We start from the raw sequence: 27,442 nt of genomic DNA, 5'->3' as shown, positions 1-27,442 counted from the left end.
CGGATCTGAGGCCAAGTCAACTATGATTATGATGTAATAGTTTTATTCAGCCTTGATTAAATTACTGATGTATAGAAAGTACCTATAATTCCACAATTAAGTGCCCAATCAGTCAAATCGTTCCTCTATTACGCTGTTCAATTTGTCCTTCTAGATTATTTGATGTTTTTAACCCTCGGCGCAAAAAGGGGGGTGTTATAAGTTTGAGTTATCAGTCTGTCTGTCTGTGGCATCTAGCTAGTAAACAGATTGAGCGATTGTACTTAACTTTGTTTTGTATTATAGGTGAATTATGTGGTCCAATTCTAAAATTGATTTTATCAATACACAAATTACAAATCTAGTTCAAAGAAACATTCCTTACATATCCATCAAAGCTTTGAGTATTTGTATAGTTATAAAGGTGAGGACAAGCCACCGCACATTATCTAAATCGATAACATTAAAAATTATCAGGTTTTTGTTCACATCATTGAACCAAAAACTCCAATTCAACTGCAAAGGCCAAAAATAAATAAAACCGAAGCTGTAAATAATTGTAAGACCAGATCGCACGATCCAGCAAATGTAATAAGAATGATAGAATTAGATTTCTCTAACACAGGTCAATAGCAATGAATGGAGTACGAGGTCCTAGTCTTGACACAGCGCGAACCAAATTAAGACTAATTTTATTTGTAGCTGACAACAAGATGTATTAGAACATTGGGAACATTTCCAGTGTTACTGAGAAAATACGAGATATTTATAGAGGGGAGAGTGTAAAGTTAGAAATGTGTACATGTTTGATTCATTCAATGTAATAAATTATAAGATGCATTGTTTTTTTGGGTGTGGAAAATAGTATTAAATCGTCGTTTATTTATCATCTAGTATCGATTAAATCTTGACTCCAGTTGGTTCCAAAATCCGGTTAATTTATAAATTGCATACGCTTGTTTCTATCCAAAGCAAGTAGATAAGTTTTATTTCTCAGTAATATTGTTGATTGACGTATTGCATCAACACGTCAAACACCACATTTTACGAAAAGGAATATTATTTGAAGTTTCCTTGGGTTTTTCTATAGCTAGGTAGCTTCATAGATAAAACTTTCGTAGTTTTTTTATAGGTACAAAAACCCGACCCGAGGAGGTTATCACGATATCTAAGAAAGTTACCCCCGAAGCAATGCAGGCGAAACATGAAATGATAAAAATTTCCGATTACTTGATTGCCTACACTTGACTATCTACACCTTTGCATACAAAATTGTCTTTTACTAATTAGAAAGTTACTCACTGTACTGGTGTTGCAACACCTGCCACGACCTGTCTAACCTTTGGTGTTGCGATCTGTTTCTTCCTGTCTCATTTGTATTCAAGTTCATCTCTCTCGACTATTTCTAGCACCTCTATTTTAAACCTTTGGAATCTTTCCGTAAGATCTTCGGAGTTTACGGGATAATTAAAGTATTTTTTTTAAAGCCGTGAGTTCTAACTTTAGCATTTATTATTAGCGATATATACAGACTTACAATAAAAGCAGCTTAGATAATAAGTGAAATATATTATTAAATGATGTAACGGTTTACTCACGCGTATTTATCGGGGTAGCCCGACTAGTTTCGGACCCAACCGGAGTCCTTAATCATGAGCAGACGCGGCGGGATCGCGAGTCGAACTGTTCGACTCGCGATCCCGATAAATACGCGTGAGTAAACCGTTACATCATTTAATAATGAATCAGTCTCACGATAGTTATTATAAAAAAAAATAAGTGAAATATAGCTAAAAACTCCATTTTTTTTGTGATTTAGGACAATTAGTCGACATTTTTGTTATGCAGTTGACATAATGTAACAGATTTAAAACAATACACCGATTTGTATGTATAAAGCGACAATATTTGCATGAATTCTTATGTAAGGCGTAATCGCGGTTATAGAAAGTGTATGTTACGTTGTGTGAGCACATCAAATTATTAATTCTAGTCAGCTCTAACGAAATCGTGATGAAAGCGATCGTGAGTGAAGAGCTACTGACAGGCAATTATGTGGAACGAACTCCGTAAATAATGTTGGTTTATTGGAAAAATCTGGGCTTTGTGTAGTAACTGCCATAATTGAGGGTAAAATGAAATCCATTTCAAATCATATTTGATTTGGTGATTCGAATTTCGACCCGTAAAATATTGGCGGTATATTCCACATTCAAAGTGTATTTCTATTTACAGCTAAGCTCAATATTCAATACAATTTCGATGACTTGTGATTTGAAGTTTGAATTCTAAATTCAATTTGAACACTTCAGATTCAATTTGGTAATACGAGTTTTTTATTCATTTAAAAAGTCTTTTTCCACTTTTTGTAAATACGTCAATGATTTCTTATTTACTATAAGATACTATTTATATAACTAGATTTTGAGTAAATTTAAGTTAACCACAAATCATCACGCTTGTTTACCTACTTCATAATCTTAGACTTAATAAAAGGAAGGAGTTTATTTCATAACACATACAATTTTATTATTTACTCTTTCTAACATTACCGTTCATAACATAATATATTATGAAAGTATTGTAGACCAAATTAATAATATTAAAATTGAAAAGAATTTATTGAGACCTCAAGCAGTCCATCTTTCTTTTATGTTGACTCAAATGGCGGAATTTATTAAAAATAATAAATTCGAATTTCGAACATTGCGGAATATTATAAACCTCTTTGCACCTAAGTACTTAGTCTATAAACTCTTGTTGTAAACATATTATCTGCATTTATTTTTTATATCTTTTTCGATTAGAAATTAATGCTGCTTTTATCTTTACGAATTGATAGATTATCATAATCTGAAATTGTCCGGTAAAATATTTAGTGCGGCGGGGAGACGGCCGAAGGCCGGTCCGTAATTAGATTTCATTTGTTTTATCTGAAACGTGGTGAGTAAATTAATAAATATATATTTTTTAAGAACTTTTAGCATATTTAAATGTTGCTTAACTGTTTTGTTTTTCTTGTGGTTTTGTGTACGTGTAACAAGTGCAAGGAAATTGGTCCTTGGTGGCGCCATGTTTTGTGAAATATGTTATAACTCGTTTGAACTACTTGTACGTAGTTATTAGGTGCACCATATTAGTGCGTTTGTTCTTAACTGTAAAGACATAATTATAATGTGTATTTTTTATTAAGATGTTTTTTATAAGATCATAATAATGGTACAATTAATATGTGTTGATTAAATTTTGCGGATATACATAAAACACTTAAATTTGACAAGTTTACAAACAAGCAGGAATTAATCAAATTGCATATTTTTTGTGGTTTCTAACAAAACCTATAATTGCTTTTTTTAAACATTGAATGGTTACAATACGAAATATCACAAATCAGCTAATTAGTTCGTTTATATCTAGAAAATGAAACTTACAGTAATTAGTCAGATACGCGTGTGCCTATAGCCAACTTTCCTCGTGATATGTAAATAAATCCATAAATTCTGACAATATCCGGGTCAATTGTATGTTATAATCAAACAAACATTAAGAGCAATATTTAGAATATATAGAACGAACAATATATAGAAAGACCAAAAACTAACTGCTATGTCTAAAGATGACGCTAAAAAATGGGTAACGAACCTACATACATTAAATTATCTCATTTATATTCAAAAATATATTAAAACGCTATCTAAGCGCATACTTAGATACAGCAAATCTTAAGTCTAGCGTCACAATAATTACAAAAAGCGATCTTCACACCACACAATAAAGTCCTTATTAGTGCTATTGAATATGCTGTGTACTATATGTAATATCTGTTTAGATTAAATAGTACAATTTATTTTATAGCAACTTTATGTGATAAGACAAATGATTATGATAACGCAGATTATGATAGACCGTATCAGTAAAGCCGAATGAATATGTAATTGAAGACCGCACGCCATTTACATACATATGTTTTTAATTAGATAATTGCAAGTAATTAGGTATCGATATTAAATTACTTGTCTAATCTTCTCCTTTTGTAAAAGTGACTAGGGTTACGAACGCCATCTTTCGAAGAAAAAAATATAAATATTCTTTTTAAACACATGTCAGTAACCCACAATATTATGTAGTAATTGATACTCTCACTTGACAATCGGATTTCCATATCCTACTGTACAGACACCAAATTTATCATCAAACGTCCCCACTTAAGTATATTTTCAAATATTCCGTTATTCTTCCATACTTTCACCCCCCACAACTAATTCACGCGTGTTCAATCTAATTAGGTATGATACAATACTATGCAACGAGTTGAGCAGATGATCTTATAGTATCTAATCGTTCTACAATAGTGATTCAGATTGAAGTTGATACTTTACTTCAATTTGAATAAAAACCTCTGCGTCACAGAGAAAGAGGCATATTTTTGTTATATCATAATTACAGTCGCTCTTCTTATTGCCGACTTATTTCTTTTAATGACAGTGTGATATAATGCTACCACGTTGTAAAAGCGAGGTACTTAGTTAATTAGTACTGTGTCAATAATGTTTCATTGAGTCATCAGTAAATATACCTATGTCATCATTGGCCTAGCCTTTTCCCAACTATGTTGGTTTCGGCTACCAGTCTAACCAGTTTCAGCTAAGTATCAGTGTTTTACAAGGAGCGACTGCCTATCTGACCTCCTCAACCCAGTTACTTGGGCAACACGATACCCCTTGGTTAGACTGGTTGTCAGACCTTTTCAAGCTTCTGACTACCTGTAACGACTGTCAAAGATGTAGGAATAACAGCCGGGACCCACAATTTAACGTGCCTTCCGAAACACGGAGGAACTCGTGATGACAAAGATGGAGTAAATATACCTATGTACATTAGAAAAAACAGATCGTATCAAATTCAGCTCTCAAAGTTATGCCCTCACTACTTTCATCAGCCTAGCCTTAACGTGACATTCTGAAACACGGAGGAACTCGTTATGAAAAAGATGGCCACTAAAAAAAAACTGTTGATTTCCAAGAAAATGTATGTATAATATACAGTGGCCAAATCTTTACTTTAATATCCAAAAGCAAAAATCCACGGGTAAACAAGGGGTGTCAACTAGTACTTATCATAAAGCTGCTTTTACATGCACTGATTATACACCCAAACAAAACACCTCTCTTGACAGTTGTGTCACCATCCATACTTTATTAACTGGTAACCCTGCACTTGTCTCCCTAAATAGAATAAGTTAGGAAGTCCCCGAAGTGGTATTACACTGTCAGTTTAAATAATGCAATACAACTGTGAAACGTGGTACAGGGTGACCTTGTTTCTGCTACCAAATTGTGTTACGTCTTCTACATAATTCTGCCGGTTTTGAGAACGGGAGTCCGTATCCAACAGTTCTTGTTACTTATTGGTTTCACAGATATAATTTTTGACTTATGGGTATCCATTTTGGGCGTCTTTGGAGATCTGTATTAGGCACCTACTAGTTGCCGGTGTAGACCTCTCCATTTTTCTTGTTCCGATATTATGCCATCTCTTTCACTTCCTTATGTTTCTAATTCTGCCTTTTCCTTCTTCGCCATTCAAAGTATTTTTATGTGTTCCTTCCTTATTGTTAGGTCCTAATGATAGTCACTGGTGAAATATGTGGATTTCATAAACATCTGGAGTCGTGAATCGTCACGAAACGTCACGAAATCTGGAATCGTCAACTCGCAATTGATTAAGCATGGTCCAGTGGTAATTAATACCCCTTGACCGCCACAATTATTGTAACACACCATACAGTAGTATTTATATTTTGTGGTTTATTTAAAAACTAAGTAAACCATACTTTTCATTTATTCATGTGTGACGTTGGAAAGTTATCATTCATAGCCCTAGTAATAATTATGTTATCTACTTGATAAATTATACTCAAGTACGTTTTTAGTGAATGAATAATTTATAACTATAAATATTTGCTTACTTACCTACGTCAATACGCCCGTACTACGCAAATAGTACTAAATTCATTGTACTTCAAGCATTCGCCAATAGATGGCGTTGGCATCTAATAATAAACTGGGGAACAGTTGAAAACAAAAATTTACTTTTGTTGTTTTTGAATAAGTTAAACGTATCAACCAATAATGTTAAAACAAACAATAGTGTAATTATGATTATGAGGTGTTCGAGTACTTACCTTATTTTGTGAGTTTCTCTTAGCATGGAACGTGCGAATTGAAATCTATTCTATAATCACCAACAGTGTAATGTCCAATCCAAATCTTCTAAAATGACAAGTCTAGGGTCCCCAGCCAGAGTAAGGCAGAGCATGCATGGGCGATAATTCAACTTTTACTCTACTTAACCAAATGTAGGGGTCCGGTGTGTTTTTAGTCGGCGAGATTCCGACATATCCCCATGAGTTAGTTGCCCTTTTCGCGGACCGAGTGTAAGGGTTTCACTCCAAAAAAAAACTAAGGTTTTCAATAACACTTGAGTGAAGACTGCGTCACACAGACATGTGCAAGTGAGACGTTGAACTAAGTCGTGATATGAGCTGACTTGCATCCACAACTGTGGACTGCTTAACTACTTCGAACTTCAAGAAGTCTACTGAAATGTGCGACGAAAACTAATTAGCGCCAAGGACTAGGTACTACGCTAAGTAGACAGTTGACGACAACGTTATGTTTATTTAATAAAAAGAAAAAGTGGCTAGTTCTCTGCCTAATAGGACTGTCAGTGTGAATTCACTTGGACAAGAATGCAAAAATGTAAGTTTCAACCTCTTCTCATACCGCGGGTCTGCTGATTGGGATTTCCTGTGCAATCTATATGTGACTTAGTTACTCACATTGGGTTCATTATTTATCAAAAAGTCTTAGACATTGATTGGGCTGTCCCTTGATCGTCTTCAGTTAAATTATTTTTATTAAGCATCTGCTTATTTTAGTTGAATTATAATTTACATTAATGTTTTCTTTTGTCCACAGTTTCAAATCAAACACGATGGCTGACAACAGCAACTCTACGTTGGAGATGGGGACCAGCGACCAGGTAAGGAAACAAAATAATATCACGAAGAAAAAGGTTTTATTCATTCAGAGAATGTATAATAATAGTGGGTATACGTTTTATTTTAGTATTCTTTTTTTTATAAAATACGCAAGTATCTAATATCATTCGAAATTTACCTCACGGTCCAATTAGAATTTTCAGCTAAATGTGACAAAAACTTTGCTTGTAATATCGGCCCTACACATAAATACAGCCTTATAATTGCCAAATTTGATCGAAAAAAACAACAATGCAATACGCACCTTCAATATATTAGATGCCGTAAATAATGCCTTCGTTTCGTTTCGCAAGGCCTTTTGTAATATCTTGCCGATACTTATACTATGTGATTTCAATGGTTAGCCCACACGTACTCATTTGTGTAATTGTCAATACTGATAAAAATATAATTTGATCTTAAATTAATTTAAAATCAATTTGCTAAAGTAAATGTTCGATAAAAAATAAAAGTGTCTATTACTTGACACTGTAGTGATGTTGTTAATATTTATATAATTCATTTTTATTTCAAAAAGAGTTTTAATACATATAAAAACGTGCGAAAATTTTTACGTGGCTTTAAAAGGATAAGCTCAAACTACTGGCCACAGATAAAGACAACAATATACACATATGAGAATGTTTACTGATCTGTCTTATTATTTAAATTTTATGTGAATAAATTTGCATAAATAATTCACTCGACATCCGCGTCTAGTATACAATGTATAACACTTTTAAGATGAATTAATAAAGCTGCATACAGTAGTTATAGAATTCATAAAGAAGTAGAAGTGTTTAACGATGAATACGTTCAACATACTAATAAATCTAAGGTTTATTACGAAGCAAAGGGACCTTTTTCATAAGACTACTAGCTTTTCGCTCGCGTCGATGTCGGTTATATCGCGTTTCCAAGAGAACTCTTCAAAAGTCCGGGATAAAAACTATCCTATGTTCTTTCTCAAGGTCAACTCTATCTCTGTACCAAAATTCATTAAAATCAGTTCAGTGGTTTAGACGTGAAAGCGTAACAGACAGACAGAGTTACTTTCGCATTTATAATATTAGTAGGGATAGTAGGGATTCATCACCAGGCTGTATCACATAAACCGCAACAGTATGATGCTGGTTTTTTTCACAAATTATGTTTACGTTAACAAGGAATCTTATTAAATAGAATTATCTCCGGACCATAGAAGCTTTTTTTCATAAAAGAGTTCATTTATGTAATAACGTCTTATTATCTTCCCCATAACGACCAGTTTAGTTCAGAATCTTTCCGAAGACTAATCCTCGAACTATCCAAGGACAATAATTAGATTTCATAAAGCAAGGAAAACATTTTCAAGGGCAATACGAATAAGTTACCGAATGTTTTTATTATAACAAATTAAGGGAAATATTAAATAATAATTCGTAACATAAAAATGCGATAAAGGAGCACGTGTAGATATTACACGTGCCCGCATTGTATCCAACAACAATTATTATAATTTATAACGATTGAACTGGGGACATACGTCATTATATTTTTAATTTAACACACACTTGTCTTACAAAATTGAATAAAATAACATTATTTCAGTTTTGTTAACATTATTTCGTATTGGTTTTCAATTATACCAGTTTCGGAATTTGTAATTTTTAGTATAGAAACAGTTTTAACTCAAAACTTGAAGCTACGACTACTCGTTAAACCTACCAATCGTTTTATCTTCTAAGCTACCGAGGTCAATTTTCTTAAGTTTAAATCCTTTCATTTTTAGAGTTCCGTAATATCCATCTTGTATTTTACTTGTTGTATTACTGGCGTCTATAAGGACGTATGAATGACTGTCAGGTAAAGCCCCTACAGATAAGTCATTGGCACTGCACAAACAATTAAACAAAAACCAGTGAATCAACGGGTAAACTCCCGGATATTTTTATGGAAACCGCATATTTGTCCACCCCATTTCAAAAAAGTCTTGATAACTTTTTTCTGTCTTATTACATTTTTTTAATTAACTTAAAAAATGCTTATTTTGTAGCCAAAAAAAGGCGAAAATTTCTCCCATTTCAATCCAGATTCCTTTCGGTAGAATTTGTAAATAATGGTGGGCCGAAAAGACGATAACAAGATTAAATTGATCTCTTCTTAAAAAATAGTTAAAAATTAAATAAGCTATATCCGTAAAAAAAACAATAACAAAAAAGTCTAAAGGGTTCGGATGACTTAATAAAACGAGAGTATTTACCTATAAAAGGCATGATAAATTCATAATTGATGCTAAAAGCTATGTTAGCTCAGCTGATAACCTTCGATAACCCCCAGTAGTAGTAACATGTAAAAACTAATCAAGGTCTGCGTGTGCGTTGAGTCCATTCCTCTCGGTTTACGTGAACGGTATGGCCGCGGCTTGTTAAACGGATTTGACAGAAAAATATTGTGGTGTAGTATGTTATATTGTGTAGTGCTAATAGAACAGTGAGCAAGGAATGCAGTTTAGCGTTGAAAGTGAAATTGAAACGTAATATGTGTTGTTTTTTGTTTTTGTGATTTTGTTTTTATTGACGACGATTTCTTTTTGTTTTGAAATTGTGTCTACTTTGCTAATGCAAATGCTTCATACCGTTGAAGTGAAAGAAAAAATATATATTTACGTATTTATCATTATAACGCTATTGACTTAACTTACTGAATTGATAGTGCAAACATCTTTGAGCACAATAATAATATAATTTATATATTTATATTGTTGTTTTTATTTTTTTATAATGTGGCATTAAAAAGTACATACAACTAGAAATAATTTATGAGGCAAAACAACGTTTGCGGGGCAGCTAGTGTGTGTACAAAATGTTTGCGAATAGTCGGCAAAGAATGTCAGAAAGTGTTTTATACGTTAGAAACAATATTATTTTGTGTGTTTAGGTCACCGTGATAATTAAGCCAGTTGGTTATATTTGAGGAAAATCCCATCGAAAAGAAGCAGAAGCGGCTAATACCTTCAAAACCAAAAATGCAATTAAATACATAATTACAATTTTATTATACTGCGAGACCAAAAACTAATCGACATTCGTAACATACTGAGCAACAAAAAAGAAATCTTTACTAAAACCGCATCGTAACTTCCTAATTACACAAACTATGAACAACAAGCGATAATTAATTGACTTAAATTGCGATGTTGCCCCTCATTTGCAAGGAATTTTGAATCAACATTGTGCTATTAACAATTAGTTCACTTTAGATTAATGAGGTAACTGCCAACTTGTTATACGGGTAATGTCTTAACCTTCGTTCAGGTGAAGTGGCCATTTATCGACACAATATATGTGCCAGTGCTCTCCAACAGTTGTGATACGCTTAGGTAAATAAAATAAATAGGCAATTGTTTACAATAAAATAGTAAATCACTGTTAGTGCGCTATTATTTTAAATTTTTCAATTTATAATTGAGTAAGAACGGTTTTCTGTCACGTGATCATCAGGATTGAAAGAATAGTTGCGGATCCAATCGAAGTCGATCGACTGGATACCCTGCCGCTGCGTCACCTGATTAAGGACATCAATTACATATGTCCGAAACTTGTCTGAAAATGTCTATAAAAACGAGTTATTATTGTTATTTCAAAAAAACAAATCCCTTTTTAATTTTGATTGTTTATAAAATCGAAAATCAAGTTTCCATATTTTTTTAAGGACAGAAGAATATTATTATGTTTCCTGTTCATTTTTTGACTAAAAGGCAACCACCAACACTTTTTTAACGTTCTTACACATTTTTCTTATCACTTCTATTGAAATCTATATATGACTAAAACCCATTTCCTCACAGGTCCTGGTCGCAACCAAGCGGAAGAAGACACTAAGTTACCTCATCGGGTTCGTCGCCATGGTGGTTGCTATAGCAGTGGTGGTCACTCTGGTGGTTGTCCTATCGGGCAACGAAGGAGGCGAGGCTTCGCCCATTGAAGGTCCCGATGCCCCCACGACGTACATACCACCTCCCCCTACGCAAACCACGACCGCCGCTGCGACAACCGAAGGAGACTATTCAACTTCAGAAGCACCTACAACGGAACTGCCACCTAGTCCATTAGAGCTACAGGATATTATAGATGGATTGTATTCTCCACCGTCTTTTAATGCCTCTTGGGCGTCAGGTATGTTAATTGATTATTTATAACATTGATGACGTATTGTATTGTTGTGTACTAGAACGATGAAGTTTTTAACTACCATGTTTCCGTTTTTGGGCATTTTTATCAGAAATTATCATCTATATTGTGAAGTAATTTTGAGATGCTTGAAACATTTCAATTTAAGTGTACTTCTACGGCAACAAAATCTTAAAGAGCTCCCCCAGTTTGTCCAAGCAAGAACTAAGTTTTTCGGCAAACATTGATGATAAAAATGTATGCTTTTGTGGAAATTCGAGTAATACCTTTTTTTCGTGGTTTCCGCCTAAGGGAACATATCCAAAGTACCGCAAAAGTAACCAGAAAAGTTATCGTCCACAAAGGATGTTTTATCCTTATGATGCTCAAGGGTTATTCCTAGGATAACATAGGAACATAATTGAATATTTTCCCATGCAAATTGTATGGGCTAACCCAAAAGGGTATGATGATGTTTAAATATGTATAAAGATATCCACTTTCAAAACGACAATATCAGAAGTTGTGTTGCAAATGGATGAAGAGGTGAACTCTACCAGTGAAGGGTTAATTTCGTTATTACAGTTTGAAAGAGACACTTTTTTTGTGATAGCTCCGGATGTAGATAACGGCTGAAGATTAAATGGTTATCACAATTTTAAGTTGTGACATACTTAATAGCATTATTTATTTTTTTCAAGATGACCGTTAACTAACTGTTTGTCACATGACACTTCTGCGTCATTTTGAAGTACGTGGGCTGATTTTAAACTTCAGATCCTTTGAGTTGTAGGTATCTTTTATTTTGTAAATATCGTTTCATAAGCACTTACTTCTACACGACCTAAAATAATCTTGATTCTGAATCAACTCTTTTGATTATGTCATCGAATGTATTTTTAAATTGTTACTTGTTGCATGCAATTTTATAAGGTGTTACGTAAATAAATTGATACTTGGCGTTAACCTTAATACCGGTGGGAACTGAGAGGAAACAAACGAATGTACGCCAAACGTAAAATACTATAATACTTGCTGAGTTTCTTTGGCTTTTAAAGCCCATTAAAATGTTCATTGTTTAAATCCGATGAAAAACCTATTTGTAGAGTTCTATGAAGTTGAGTCGCACGCAAAATTCCCGACCATTACTTTTTTATTGGGTACCTATTGTTGCGACATTGTCAATAGGAGTAGTATGTGTTTCCATTGACGATAATCTGTGCAAATAATCAACTTTAAAATACAAATGCTGTCAATAGCCAATTCACTATACAGACTCTAGGTCTCAATTTAACCTCTGACACCAGTTTTTATTTTTAAAGATGAACCGTATTATAATTCCCGGTAATGTGTCTTTAAGAAATGAATAAATACTTTTCCTAGTTTGGTATACAAATACAATCAGAATATAAAAAATGATACGTTTACACAAGCGGTTACGTAGTTTCTTGGTCAAGGGAGTTGTTGAGTGCTGATTACATGATACTAAATTGAGCAAAATAGCTGTTGTTCCAAAAAGACACATTGTTTTTATTTTTGGATGCCGTCATCGGGCTTAACTTTTTGTGTACGAACGTTTTTTGTCTTTGCGTTAAAAATAGTTTAACTGTAACTTGTTTCAATCGCTGTGACTTATATTTTATTGTATTTCTTCCTTGTTTATGTTTAAATCGTGTAAGTTCTTAATTAATACAAAATGCTCGCCTAAATATACACTCAATAAAATATCTCATTCAATTGAACAGGGACATTTATATAAAAAAGAAGCAGATATAAATAAAATACTTGTTCGTACAAAGGTCGTTCAAGTTGGTGTCAGAATGGATGGGAACACTCGTGGGAGAAAATTCGTTAATTATTTACCACTGATCTCAAATGTAACAAAAAGGTTGGTCAAGTAAGAAAAAGTTAAACAAAAACCTGCTTCCCTACCTTCTAAAGTCAAACTAGTGCTGTTGTGGGAGAGGGAGGCTAGTCGCGGTTTGTAGAGCGCTGTCTCGTTTCCTTAACGGTGATACTTATTTAGAAGTATTACAAAGTTTTGTTCGTTAAAAGTTCAGTTTCGTCCCTAAATGTGGTTACAAAACTAAAACTGGAACAAGTAAATCTTAGTAAGTAATGTTATTGGAAAGTTTTGAGTTAACAAAAATGAACCTGAACCTTTTAGCATACGGCGATGTCAAGGCCAAAATATTATTAACTACGTGCGTTTAAACTGTGTATTGTTAGTTTATTTCGATAACAATAGTATTTATACAAAAAAGGCTATTTATTTTTCAATGCAACGTTTTTTTTGATGTTTTAATTTATATAAATTGTATTTGTGTGAAACAATGCCATGAACCGGCCATGAATTTAAAACCGTAACGAAACCGATTTTAAATAATAAAATTCTTTAATAATATATACATATTAATTTATCACCATAACAAATTTGATTAAATTAAATTAAATTAATAATTATAATATGTAAAAATATAATTTCATTTATTCCTTTTGAGGTATCGTATTCTTGACAGGCGACTGTAAATTTATTACAATTAACATGTGCTGTATAGACAAGGCTTTGTAATCTACTTTAACAAATAAGTCGAAAAGTTCGAATCTTTAGTTTTCGAGACTTGATCAACCTTGCGTGTCTATCTACGAGTTTAAAGAAGTAAATCTTCCGGATAGAGTTTTGAAAATCTAATGATTCATTTCACATCACATTGAATTTCACAAAAGTATTGGGTACATCCTTTTAATTTAGCAAATCAATAAAAAAATAAAGATAAAACATAATATCAAAGACGGGTTAACACCATCACATGTTTGTAAAAGTGTTGTTTATTGATAAGTTACGTCATCATTTATTCGATTTTTCTATTCAAATACAGAAAACAAAAACATTGAAGACTTGTGAAGCCGTGTACAAGACAGTACTCAACCAAGATCTCGACCAAAATGTCATTGCCCCTAATAGTGTTTTGTTTCTAAACATTTGACAAAGCAATACAGTTCTAACTCGCGGAATACTTTAAAACCGGATAAGCAGGTTTTATACATAAATGCGCATAACAACTAATGTATAACAGCCTGATGAAACGAGAACACGGAATAGAATTGTAAGGAAGTGTGCGGGTTTGAGAGTTCCGGCCGGTTTCAATGGTCGTGAATGGGATGCCCTATTTCTGCTTTAGGTTAAAAAAGGGCAATTTTCTGTGAATATCACGCGGTTTTTTTTTTAGGTAAAGGATGTGTTGGTGCTTGATGTGTACTGAACTTTGTTGGTTTACTTCTTGGTAAAGGAAAAAGGTCTATAAGTACTACTATAATACTTTTTTACTTAGTGGAATAAAGATAAACAGCTAGTTATTATGTATGGGTTCATGTCTTTGACTGTAATTTACATTTGAAGATTAGCAAAAAAATGATTCATCATACAACAGTAAAAAAGACATCTTGCCAAGTTAGACAACTTTGACATATCATACAATACGAAATATACCCTATTACGCATACTTTTTTGGTCTTTGCATTAACAAAAAAAATCTTTCGAAAAATCCTTTCAAGAATTATTATTTTCTACTTTTGATATTTACTTGCAGGTAGCAAAGTGTTGTTCCGAAATGTTAATGGCGATCTGGTGCAATACGACGTGGAGACCGACAGCACCATGACCCTCGTCCAGAATTCCTCACAGGTACCCATAATAAAGATACAATTTCTATTAAAATAAAACTTTTGCGAAACTATTAAGTCTTATTAAAAGAGAACAACTCAATCAAATAGAGTAACGCTTTATAACTTTTCGGATGTTGTATGCGTTTTGAAAATATATATCATTAGCTTCCGTGTTTTGGGTGACACGTAAAAATGTAGTTCCCACGCCTGATTCCTCGGCGGACTCGTACGAGAACTGAGACCAAGGAATCCGTTTCCTTGGTCTCAGCTCTCGTACGAGTCCGAGTAGTGAGTACGAGATTGTATCTATGTTGGCGCACACGCTTGCACTATAATACGAGTATGCTCCGAGCACCTGGCTAGTGCCTAGAAATCTAGCCTCCGAGCAGGCAATCTGTCTGGATTATCATTATTACATATTTAGTAGCTATTGAGTACTAAAGAAATATTACAAGTTTCTCTTATTTACAGATCTTACAAGCATCAGGGCGAGTGAGGCAGTTGTCTGCAGACGGCAATTACGTCATGCTGGCATACAATATTGCACCGGTAAGTTATAATCAAGCTAACAACAAGTTTAATTGAACATTTTTAAAGATAGACATTCAAGCTCTTTTATTTGATGCTCATAATATCTAGGAAGTTGTCAAATTGTAGGTACTTCGTCGCCATTTTATGGATGCCATCTTAAATCATAACAAATATTACATAAGACATAGCTAAGAACTCTCCGTAGATTTAAGCCCAAAACAAAAAATACAATATCAAAATCGGTTCATCTGTTCGGGAGCTACGATGCCACATAGAGACTCGTTTTTGCATATTTGTAGTAAATAGCTTTGGGTTAGTAGTAAATAACTGTAGTTAGTAGTAGGCGTCAATAAAGTAATGTTTTAAATTGTAAAGAAACGACATATCTGTAAACATACGGTTCCATAGTAAATACATATTAGTTGGAAACTAATACACAAGGCTGAATATAGTTGGTATCAATCTTTCGAAACGCCAAACCATTATAATTTACACGTCAATGAAAATTCAATTTGTTTATAACATTACTAAGATAGTTAAATTTTATTTCTAACCAATTAATTATATTTTTAATTTCATTATCCTGGCATTGTTTAACAATGCCATAATAATCTACTTAATTAGGGTTAATTTAATTAAGTTAAGCTCCTTGTGATTTACTCACATAAGTAGGTACATATATATAAACGCACCTAAGTTTCTAACATCTAGATCTTATTTCCCGAATGGATTTTTATTACTACATAATTATATTAAACAATATGCTTCATAAAATTCCAAGAGTTATTTTAAAACGTAAACGAAAATAAAATCATATTTTTAATTGTCGCTTAAGCTTGAGAGTACATTACTAAAACTGTTACAACAGCTATTAGAACTCGCAAATTGCTTTTTCATACTGCAAACAAACCTTTAAGGCAAACATTAAAAGCGATGTCAACGAAAATTCGTAACTCCTGATTCGAAATAAAAACACGTTTGGTAAATATACGGAGAGTTGACAAAGGTGCTGTTGAGAGGCGAATCACAAACATTCACAGTTCAACGGTTCTGTCGGCCTAGTTTTCAGTAGATTGAACTCTAGCTTCACTCATTAGTATAGCTGAAAAGTCGATAGAGAAGAACATTATTCGTCATCTTCGATGTATTTGATGCTAATTTAATCCTTGTGTCGCTGGGATTTGATAGAATTTAAGGCACATATACGAAGACCCCAGATCGAATCCCCGACACGGTATCCGTGGAATCACATTAATTTTACTCTTTAACCAAAAAGCAATTGACAAAGAAGGGGGGGTTTATGGGTTTATGGAGTTTCCTACCGGTCCTTCTCCATAAGAGTGACACTTTGGAAAACGGCCTATTTGAATTATAAAAACTTTTTAGATTACTAGATTTTGATTTTGAAAAAAAAATATTTTTAAACCAAAACTATACCTTCGTTGCTCGACTGCTTAATAACAATATTTAAACAATACCTATAATCAATGAAAAAATGAAACAATCCTTTATCAATACCATACCTCATTTTCACCGTAGGTAATGCCTTCCATTTTGTGACTTCACCATATTTTATAGCAATTCAGAATTCTATTACAAAAATGATAGGAAGCAATAAGACATAATAACTTTCAAACTAATAATCAAACAACCCAAGTTACAAGTGTTACAAGACTCCTAAATAAGTTATCCAAACTAACTTGTTTGCACAGCTGGTGCATTAAAGATTCTTCTCGAGAAACAAGACTTGTGAACGAGGAACAAGTTGCCTCTCAAGTGAGAACATAAGAATCTAAGTTTTACCAGCACACGAACTGCATTGGCCTGGTTTTGTAAATTGACCCAATTTGACAATTGGATTTTCTGATAGTCAATGCCTTTCGAAATATTGGGAGCGACTCGTTAGCTGCCAAAGGGAATGAGAAACGTCAATGTTACTTATTGAATAACTTTGTATGTTTATATCATTTAATTTTACATATTTCACACAATATTATTTATCATGTTGTGAAAAAAGACCGGGGCAATCAGACAAAAAATACATAAAAGTAGTAAATTGATTATTTCTTATCGAGGGTTTTCTCACGCGTGTTTACCGGGATCGGCCGACTAGTTTCAACCCCAACTGCTGTTCTAAATAAGTTAAGTCAGCGGCCGGGTCACGAGATCTGACTCGTAATTATTAGCTATTTAGTACCAATCACGAAAGTTATTATAGAGATTATGAGATTTTGAAGATAACTCTTTTTGTCACTATTTGGTAAAGATATAGATTACACTAATCTATTATCATTTTGTTGTTATTTCGTCTATATTTCATGCAAATGTCTACGTCAATACAGATAGCTCTATAAAACAATTTTTATTACAGTTTTGACGTCTTACGAGTTTATTCAGATGGCTGTTTTCTATTTCGATGAATGTGTAGTAAAATTCAGGGAAAAATGTTGTTATGAAATGTATACAAATTGAAATTGCAGCACCAAAATTATTGCCGAAGAAAATGATAACTCATAATTATGGTGAAAAACCGGTCAAGTTCGAGCCAGACTTGCGACACTGAGAGTTCTACAAATAATAAATGACAGCTGAGCTTCCGTAATATGGTCCCGGTCTTACCCTCTGGATACTTTGGCTAGATAAGCCAAAAACCCTTCCAATTGGTCTCTACACAAAGAGTTCAAATGTTTTTTCGTCCATTACCAAATCTTTCATTTTCCAGGTTTACAGATACAGTTTCCTCGCTCGATACGCCGCCGTGAACATTCAATCCAGTACACCAGTGGACATCCTTCCTCCGGAGATCGATGCCGAAGAGGCTTTCCTCCAGAACCTGGTATGGGGCCCGTCAGGAACTGCCCTGGCCTTCGTATACAGAAACAACATCTACTACCAGGAGAGCTTGACAGCTGTTCCAAGGCAAATGACTACTACTGGACAGCTGAATGTCATCTACCACGGCATCCCTGATTGGGTTTATGAAGGTTGGTTTATTGTACTACAAATTAATTATTTATTGTTCTTCTTCTATGTGTGAGTGCTATTAACAGCGATTGCTTGTAATTGAAGCTTCAATTTGAGTGTCAGTGGCATACAACCGAAAGGGTAACCTTATACTACGCAAGAATTTGGCAAAGATCAGTTGGATTGACAATATCTTGTTTTACCAATGCGTAATTTGGCTTTTCACAGCCAGAACGAAGGAAACCGATCCACACGTTGGAGTGCGAACTAATCATAATTCTGTTTATGTTGTGCTAAAATTTAAAACTAGCTGAGGCTTATTACTATAATGTCGTTGTTTTAAGATTTTGATAGGTCATAGAGTATTTGGTATTGCAAAAAAATCGTCCTAGATAATTTCACGTTCTGAATTGCCTAATTTGTTATTGGACAACATGTGCATAACCATATGTTCGGCCAGTCCTCTGTTTCTCTGTTCTGTAAATTTTAGTTTCCTAATCGAGTATATTACAAAATTGTTCCCACTTTTCAGAGGAAGTATTCGGTTCAAGCAATGCTATCTGGTTCTCGACGGACGGCACCAAGATGGCGTACGTGACTTTCGACGACTCCGGCGTCAGAGTCATGAGGGTCCCTCACTACGGCGTGCCTGGATCTGTGAACTACCAGTACACACAGCATCACGAAATCCGATACCCTAAGGTAATCTTCAATGTATTTTTGAATTTGATTTTAGTATCTTCCGCTTCGATTGAACACAAATTTTAATGTTAATTTTTTCGGCCATCGATATTAAAACTAGAAACTTAACTTTTCTTCCTTAGCTAAGTTTGATCAAAAATGGGAAAAGCTTTGACCTTTTTTGCTAAAATTGATCAAAGTTTTTAATTCGTTGATGAAATAGTGGGTATTCCGTATCAATAAGGTAAGCCAAACACACCAACATGCTTAATAACTTCGGCTTTGTGATACATATAGCTTTGTGATCCAATTATTAAATGCTATATAGACCTTTATACAATGTACGCTAACTTAGAAGTTAATAAGTTCTAAGTTAAACAGAACACAATCGCACCAAGTTTCCCAAACTGCATTACTCCAGTGAAATGATCAGAAATTCGAATGTAGGCAAGTTATAATGAACTGTTACCGGCGGTAGCTCAACTTCGTACAATATTGACAACTCAGTTACTTGTATTAATTGCAACACTCGGTTCGTTGTTAAGGGGAATGGAATCAAAGACTAGCTTGAATTTATTATCATTTACTTCATAAATAAACCTGTAGCCTATATAGATCTGCATTGTTTAGCGAAGGGCAGTCCCTAACCATTATAAACAGCCGAGTCAAATCATGGAAGCTTAACAGATGGAAAAAAAGACAACATCGTTAATTGCTATGCCAATTTAATCTTAAGGTAGCATCACTTAGAATTTGTGGAAAAATCATTTCAACATACTATTGCAACCCCTACCAGTTCCACTCGATTTTTTTGGTCAACTAGGATGGTATTCGCATTGAAACTAAATAAGGCTATATACATCAATTCGAATAAGGCAGTAATCGCGATTGCGGATAACACGATAAAGCGAATATTATTCCACTTTAAATTAAGTTAATAAAGCTTTAGTGAAAGGGCATATAACTCGTTTCGAACAGTACCCAATACAATTATGAATACTGACATTTTGAGTAAAAGGATCCTTGCTAGTTATTGATGGGTAACATTCTGATAAAACTTTTTTATTCAATTAAAATCATACAAGGAAAAACCTTGTATAATTGTATTATTTTTTTGGGGTCTGTGTTACTTTTAAACATGTTTCTATAGACCTTTATTGATATTTACTTAGAATCCGCGTCTGTTGAAAAAACTTATATTTTCCTTGTTGCAGAAGTGCTTCTCAAGTACTTTTATAGATTATAAAAAATATATTGCGAAGAAATAAAATCCTTTCAAACACTCAGCTTCAAGAATGTTGATGTAACTGTAAATTAATTAGTCTTAAGTAAGAATGACTAGCAAACAGTTAAAAAGACCTAATAAACTTTAATTAAGGGCCATATTAATTGATTCCAAACTTTGTTAAAAATACCCAAAAGTACTGCCATGCAGCGCCTTAGCATTCACAGTTATGAAGTTACAAAAGTCAGTCCAAAATAACAATTACTCATTCTTCACTTATATTAATTTTGCATTTGAAACATCACCTTAAGCAAAAGCATTTAAGAATTATATCATACAAGTGAAAGTGTAATGTATATTGGAGTCGATCGTCCGACGGGGCACCGGAGATCGAGCCTGCTCGGTCGCTACTCGCCGATAATCTTCAGATCAAACATATACGACACGTTCGTCATAATGCGGAGATTGAAACTAGAGCGAAAATTGTGTTTTAGTTCTCAAAGTATCGAGAGCTTCTGTAGAAGTGTTTGAATAAGTGGGGATGGATGAAAATGGAATGACTGTTGGTTGGGAATTAGATATATTGAACTTTTTTATAGAAATGGAATGACAAATAGTTGAGGTTTGGAACTTTGTAACAGTAAGTTCGCTGTAGTAAGAACTTATTCGTTTTTCGTCACCATGTCAGCGGTCAACATTAACAAATATAAATAATAAGTATGATTTATGGTAGATATTATGTATATGTTCATTTCACATATTATCTAATGAGTCTTAATACAACAAACCAGCCAATCCTTGGCATAAACGAGTTATAACGGGAGTAATTTGACATATAGTAATAGTAACACACCAACTTTATCTTGGGATTCAAGTTTATTAAGCAACAAAAGTTTTTTGGCACAATTGATTCAGCTGTTGTTCTTATGAAGCGGTATACCACACTTTACTAGAAAAGTACACATGTTGTATGTATAAATTAATTTGGCTAAGGTTCCGTATATACACCTAGATACACGATTTTTTTTATACTTTTAAAAGGCATTGGCATCTCATCGAAACCTAATATTTTAATGCTGCCGTTATGGTCCATTGTATGTTTATTACTTATATTGCTCTGAACGTGACAATTGATGGTTCTACGGCATTAGTTATTGATTCTATATCATTTTAATGGAAAGTACTTTTAAAACTGTAAATATTAAGTACGAAACAAGATTCTTAAATAATAAACTCTCCTGATTATTATGACACCGATAAAAAATCCTTACGTTACTCTTTACTGATCTGAAGTCCTTGCTAATTTTTACCTCAGAGATTCTCAACATGGAGTTGATTCAATTCAATCATTAAGCATTTTGTTATTTTACTTTTCAGTCTGGTACCGACAACCCGACAGTTAGTGTTACACTGTTGGATCTTCAGTCTAACCAGCCCACGACCTACCCAGCCCCTACTGACCTCAACCAGTAAGTATTGAACCTTAAGAAAACTTCCCATATTTTTTTTCTTTGATGATGCCTATGATTGTTAATTTCGAAGTTTCGCTAATTCGATCAGCATTATCTCCTATTGAACGTTCCACGTTGGATCGCACTAAACGCGAATTCGTTCGATCCCCGCTTATCATAGCAAACATAATAGCAAAAGCATTTTGCGATACATGAATGCTTGTCCCGAATGTGTTTGTGCAGCAGGCATGAATGTTTTTGAAACCCCCGAGATAAGAGGATTTCATAACGTGGGAGTGGTTAAAAAAATACTACGAGCATAAGTCGTCAAAAGTAGTATCAAAGTTATAACAAGTTTTTTTTATTCCAGGCCCATTCTCAAGACGGTGAGATTCGTGAACAAGGACACTATCGCCCTCATGTGGACGAACAGAATACAGACAATCCTTAGAGTACAGCTCTGCACAATTGGACAGAGTACTTGCACACTGGTATGTTGCATAACCATGCATTGCAACATTGGCTTTTTTACTGTTGAACATTGATCATAGTGTAATGAATAACATTGATTGTAATGAAAACAGTTGGCTTATGTCACATGCGCTTTCTATGTCAAGTCATTTCCTGTTCTAGTATATTTTGTAGCTGGTATCTGGCTCTTTTTAATAGTTTTTTTTTATCTATGCGGAATTAAATCACCTCTCAGACCTGGCCTGAGAGGTCTGAACATTGAAAAGACTAAACGCATTTAAGGCCGATAATTTGATACATTTTTTTTCTTTCATTTGTAATTTCTTATAGATTTACCAGTATGAGGAAGTTGACGGCTGGATCGACAACATTCCCTTGTTCTTCAACGAGGACGGCACTTCTTTCATCACCATTTTACCTCAAGTGAGTATGAGTATGCATTTATCTCAGATTATTGTATTTATTTATGTATTTCTGTTAACTGAGTTAATACCGGGATCCAAAAACCTATGTGCTGAAAGTACATTATTACTAACGCCATCTATATAAGTTTTGGAGAACTCATGACCGCACTCTACCTCTTCAGAGGTGTTTTTTATCCATGTAAGAACGAAACAAACATTTGTTTAGTTAAGTGTACGCGTTAATTTTGCGTGCTACATGTAGATGGCAGTTATCCATTATTACGTACCAATGATGATATCGACAAATCCATTTCTTAAACTTACTAAAATGAATTTAAAAGCTTTTCCCCATGAATAAAGACTATCTTTGTCTATACCCTATTTAATTTTTCATTGCTCGCAATTTATAGGCTGTTGATGGAGTCCGGTACAAGCAAATCGTGCAGGTATCTGAACCATCCGGTACCCAAACCGGCTTGTGGACCGCACAGAACCGCATCAACCTGGCTCACACCGTGCTGGAGATCCTCACTTGGACCTACGATGATGTCATGTAAGTTTCATGTACTTACTTTTACTTTATGAGAAAATAACAATCATGAATATTATAAAAGAGATTGGAATCAAAACAAGAACAAGTCTTCCTTTCATTTTCATACTAATTTATATCGTTAATATGATATAGCTTTATTATTTAACAAAAATAACTTCAAATGTTTGGTTTCGTTTGAAACCTAGTAGAGACATCTAGTTTGTGAGTCAGTAATCGGTTTTACTTCGTGCTTCTAGCAGTACGTGATAGATGGCGCTTATAAGTACAGATCAAACTTTTAAATGTGGTACAATTATTTTATTGGAATTCTCAATGCAATATTTAATGTTTAATGTTGTAATACTTTACGTATAGTTGGGATAAGCCTCTGTTTCATATGTTTTTTCAAGCAGATCAGATTGATACTTTTGCTCATCTGATCTTTTTTCGATAGCAATTTTGTTGGATCTGATTAGATCCGATATTGGCCCGAGGTAGCTCTTTGATAGTCCTCCATAAGATCTTCAGTTCAAGTTTTATTCAACACTTACTCTATATAAAACTCTACATACTTCGTTCTAGCTGGTACAAGGCCACCAGCGTAGAAGACTCGGCTGAGCAGCACATCTACTCTTCGAACGCCAGCGGCGTGACGTGCTTCACGTGCAACATCCGTCGCGAGGACGGAGGCGAGTGTCTCTACAACGAGGCTGAGATCACAGACTCCGGGGACTGGATCAGCATCAACTGCGCTGGACCTGATGTACCTCAAGTCTTCATTTATAACACTGTGAGTTTAAATATTTAACGGCAGTTTGAAATTGGTACAGTTGGGAAATGGTTTTGTGACTCTATCTGGAACGTTCTTTCGTCTACTCTGAAAGTCGAACGATGTTCATCTAAAATATTATGCATCGAAGTACAGTATATCAAAAACTAAACTATGTGATCTTGCTTTACAAGTCTATGCTTGGGCTCAAATAGTATTCGAAGTAATACTGAAAAGGATCACAATATCATTTTTTGTCAGAACACGAGTAGTCTCTAGTAATTTGACTCAAAATTTTCTAAACCCAACAATTCCTAAAACAGCTAAACAACTCCTTTGCAGAACGGCACTCTGGTGCACATATGGGACGACAGCGCGGAGCTGTCTGCCGCGGTGTCGGGGCGCGTCCTGCCCACCACCATCCGCCTCGCCGTGCCCACCAGCGTGGGGCTGCCCGCCGCCGACGTGCACATCCAGGCTCCTGTCGACTACCAGAACAGAACTAATGTGCCGCTGCTTGTCTACGTGTGAGTATAAGACTAATTAAATTAACATATTTTGTCTTGATACGTCACGTAAAAAAAATCATCTAATGGTGAAAGAATTTGGTATGAAGAGCAAAATACCATTCATTTGTTTAGGGTGCGAAACTATGTGCATTGCAAAGAGTGTTGTTCTGCTTTTGAAACTAATATTATTTTTTGTATAGCTATCAGTGTTCTACTGCAGGGCAAATCTTTAAGTGTGTTTCTGATTTCATTAATTTCTTAAATTGTTCCCATCAATTTAATTATTTTTATGCTTAAGCCGTCTTACTTAAATGTTCCCTCATTTTTTGCTACTACTTTGCGATTTGCACATTCTTCTACAATGTATAATATTGATTCCAGTTATGGAGGTCCCGACACAGCTCTAGTCACCAAACAATGGAGTCTGGACTGGGGCAGCTCTCTAGTCAGTCGCTGGGGCATCGCCATCGCTCACATCGACGGCCGAGGATCTGGTCTCCGCGGAGTCACCAACATGTTCGCACTTAACAAGAAACTGGGTACCTTCGAGATTGAAGACCAGATCTCCGTCACCAAGTGAGTACATATCTCTTCAAATCAAAACACAACGACACTTCCACTCTAGCTACTTCTGGGTGTAATTTTTGTCAAAGATGTTGTCGGTACTTAGTTAAATAAGAACGACGCTCGATTTCATTAAGAGGTCTTCCTTAGGAAAGTTTCATTCCTTCCATTGTAAAGTTAATTTAAAATTAATCAAAATTAGAATATGGACCAAACCACACTTTTCTCCTATAGATACTTGCAAGAAAACTTCTCGTGGTTGGATGCCAACCGCACGTGCATCTGGGGCTGGTCGTACGGCGGTTACGCGGCCAGTAAGGCTCTGGCTGAGGGCGGGAACGTGTTCCGCTGCGCTGCTGCCGTCGCCCCTGTTGTCGACTGGAGGTTCTACGGTACGAAGCCTTAAGGATATTTTGTTTTACTTTCTATAAGTTCGACTTCTGAAAAACCTTCTTGGTAATTGATAAGGGCTAGCTTAAGTCCGCTGACTTATATTTTAAACTGAACCTGGTCACTTTAGACTATAGACTTTCCTTGTTTAACTAGTTTTCAATGATTAAGCCAAAATGTACGTTTCAACAAACATTATGTTAATTGAACAAAATCTTTGTTTCCAGACACGATTTACACGGAACGTTACATGGACTTGCCATCAACAAACGCCGAAGGTTACGCCGTATCTTCTCTGCTCACTGAACAAGTGGTAAGTGTCTTCTGGCTTTCTCAAGTTTATAATTTTATCTATTACAGTAAAAAAGAAGTTTTGATATTGATTTCCGTTTTCTGTGATTGAAACTTCGCTTCGAAAAATAGTTTTCCGTTTGGCCTGTAACCTTTTTCGAGTGTATCATACATTTGATCTATTAGGAAGTTGCTGACAATATTTCCTTTGTGTTGCGCAGGCGGATGCTCTCCGTGACAAGAGCTACTTCTTGATCCACGGAACAGCTGACGACAACGTGCACTACCAGCACGCCATGCTGCTTTCACGGTTGCTGCAAAGGCGAGACGTTTACTTCACACAGATGGTGAGTCTATACGTCACTTTTTCTATAAGTTAAGCCTTTATTGATATGTGACTTTTTTGGGCCATAGCTGGCCTAACCACCACATTTTTATACTGTTGAAGTGTTATAGTAGAAGAGGTTGTTTGTTTGAAACACTTGAAAATGTATATCAGAAGAAACCCTATATGACAGCACATTCAGTACCTAAACTTCGTATGAATGATAAGAGCGTTTTAGGCCAGCATCTTCAGGAAAACGTCGTTCAGCATAAGCCATCAACGTATAGCAGACGCCCATCCACATAAAATTTAGGAGTTGAAAGAACACAATCTCAAAAGCGATGTTCAAAAGTTTCGCACTTAGAAACGTCGAGAAGTAATGCCTGTGGAAATATCCGCTCGTTTATATAAATAATGGGTTCTAGAACATTCGCTGGCTCAACAGATCGCACCCTTGGGACGATCGTTATTGTACCGGCTTGATATACTGCAGGTACCGGGAGAGAACCCGACCTTAGGTAGCACTTCTCACATCGATATTACGGAATAATATGAATCATACTGTACCTAATAGGTTTAATAAAATTTTAGCCCAAAATCTGGGACAATTTTTTTGGTATATTTTTCTCCATAAGAATAGCTGAGATAAATTTTTAAACACATTATATTTTTTAAAACACATTTGGTATAGCGTTCATTCCTCAAAAGGAATTTAAGTTTTAGATAACTATCGACATCCACAAGCTTTGTAACTAAAGTTTTTTTCTATTAAACCTTCATACCTAATATTTCTTTTTTTTTTCCATCCCCAGAGCTACACAGACGAGGACCACGGCTTAGTCGGCGTCAGGCCGCATCTCTACCACGCACTAGAAAAGTTCCTTGAAGAGCACTTACAATAATACATTCCAAATACGCTCAGTGATACCTCCTAGCAGATGTACTAACGTATTTTGATATTCAAATAAATGATATTAAGAAAATAGAACAATAATAAAACAGTATTTCGATTTAGCGGTTTTTAGAATGAATAGATTTAATAGTTATTAAATCTACTTAAACTTACTCAACTAAGTTTCCGTTCACTTAATAATATTTTGCTCCGCGCCGGAAAATGGTGGAAAATTAAAACAATTGCTCAAATAAAACAACATGCAGTATATTAAAATAATATTTTAATGTTGTAATAAATATAAAATCAATTACAAGAAAAATCTAAAATCGTAAAGAAATATTTTATTTATTTTTATTTCCTTAGATTTAAACAAAAATGAAAGATTTATTAATGTTTATAAATGGAAATAAATTAATTTATATAAAACATACACAGTTACCTGTCTTCTAGCGCAATAATTTAAATAATAATAATAAATTATTTTACGATTCGTGTAAATAATTTTAACAATAGTATTTGAGAATAAAGTTTCTTAAAGTTGCCAATGTTAGTATGAAACAGGGTTTTCTTAAATACTTTTTAGTTATTCAGAATACCTACTT

At 34.5% G+C, this 27,442-nt stretch overlaps 1 protein-coding gene across 3 annotated transcripts; it reads left to right on the top strand.

Moving 5' to 3' along the window:
- Positions 1-2,827: 2,827 nt before the first annotated feature.
- Positions 2,828-26,923, top strand: LOC113507516 (venom dipeptidyl peptidase 4-like). 3 transcript variants are annotated; one of them, XM_026890373.1, is made up of 18 exons: positions 2,828-2,922; positions 6,960-7,023; positions 10,851-11,178; positions 14,763-14,857; positions 15,310-15,387; positions 18,092-18,353; positions 18,866-19,035; positions 21,617-21,708; positions 22,061-22,181; positions 22,492-22,584; positions 22,976-23,118; positions 23,680-23,887; positions 24,209-24,393; positions 24,757-24,951; positions 25,174-25,331; positions 25,557-25,642; positions 25,842-25,967; positions 26,758-26,923. In XM_026890373.1, exons 2-18 carry the CDS (start codon positions 6,976-6,978, stop codon positions 26,845-26,847), a joined length of 2,478 nt encoding a protein of 825 aa, XP_026746174.1. In that variant the 5' UTR covers positions 2,828-2,922; positions 6,960-6,975; the 3' UTR covers positions 26,848-26,923. The 3 variants fall into 3 exon arrangements, with proteins under 3 accessions (XP_026746174.1, XP_026746186.1, XP_026746181.1); XM_026890385.1 differs by lacking the exons at positions 2,828-2,922; positions 6,960-7,023 and adding an exon at positions 9,420-9,536; XM_026890380.1 differs by lacking the exons at positions 2,828-2,922; positions 6,960-7,023 and adding an exon at positions 9,420-9,541.
- Positions 26,924-27,442: the final 519 nt, after the last annotated feature.

Source organism: Trichoplusia ni, chromosome 2, assembly GCF_003590095.1.
Source record: "Trichoplusia ni isolate ovarian cell line Hi5 chromosome 2, tn1, whole genome shotgun sequence".
In the NCBI taxonomy this organism is placed as follows: Eukaryota; Metazoa; Arthropoda; class Insecta; order Lepidoptera; family Noctuidae; genus Trichoplusia; species Trichoplusia ni.
Note: the sequence above shows the minus strand (reverse complement) of the source record. Positions and strands in the feature narration are given on the sequence as shown.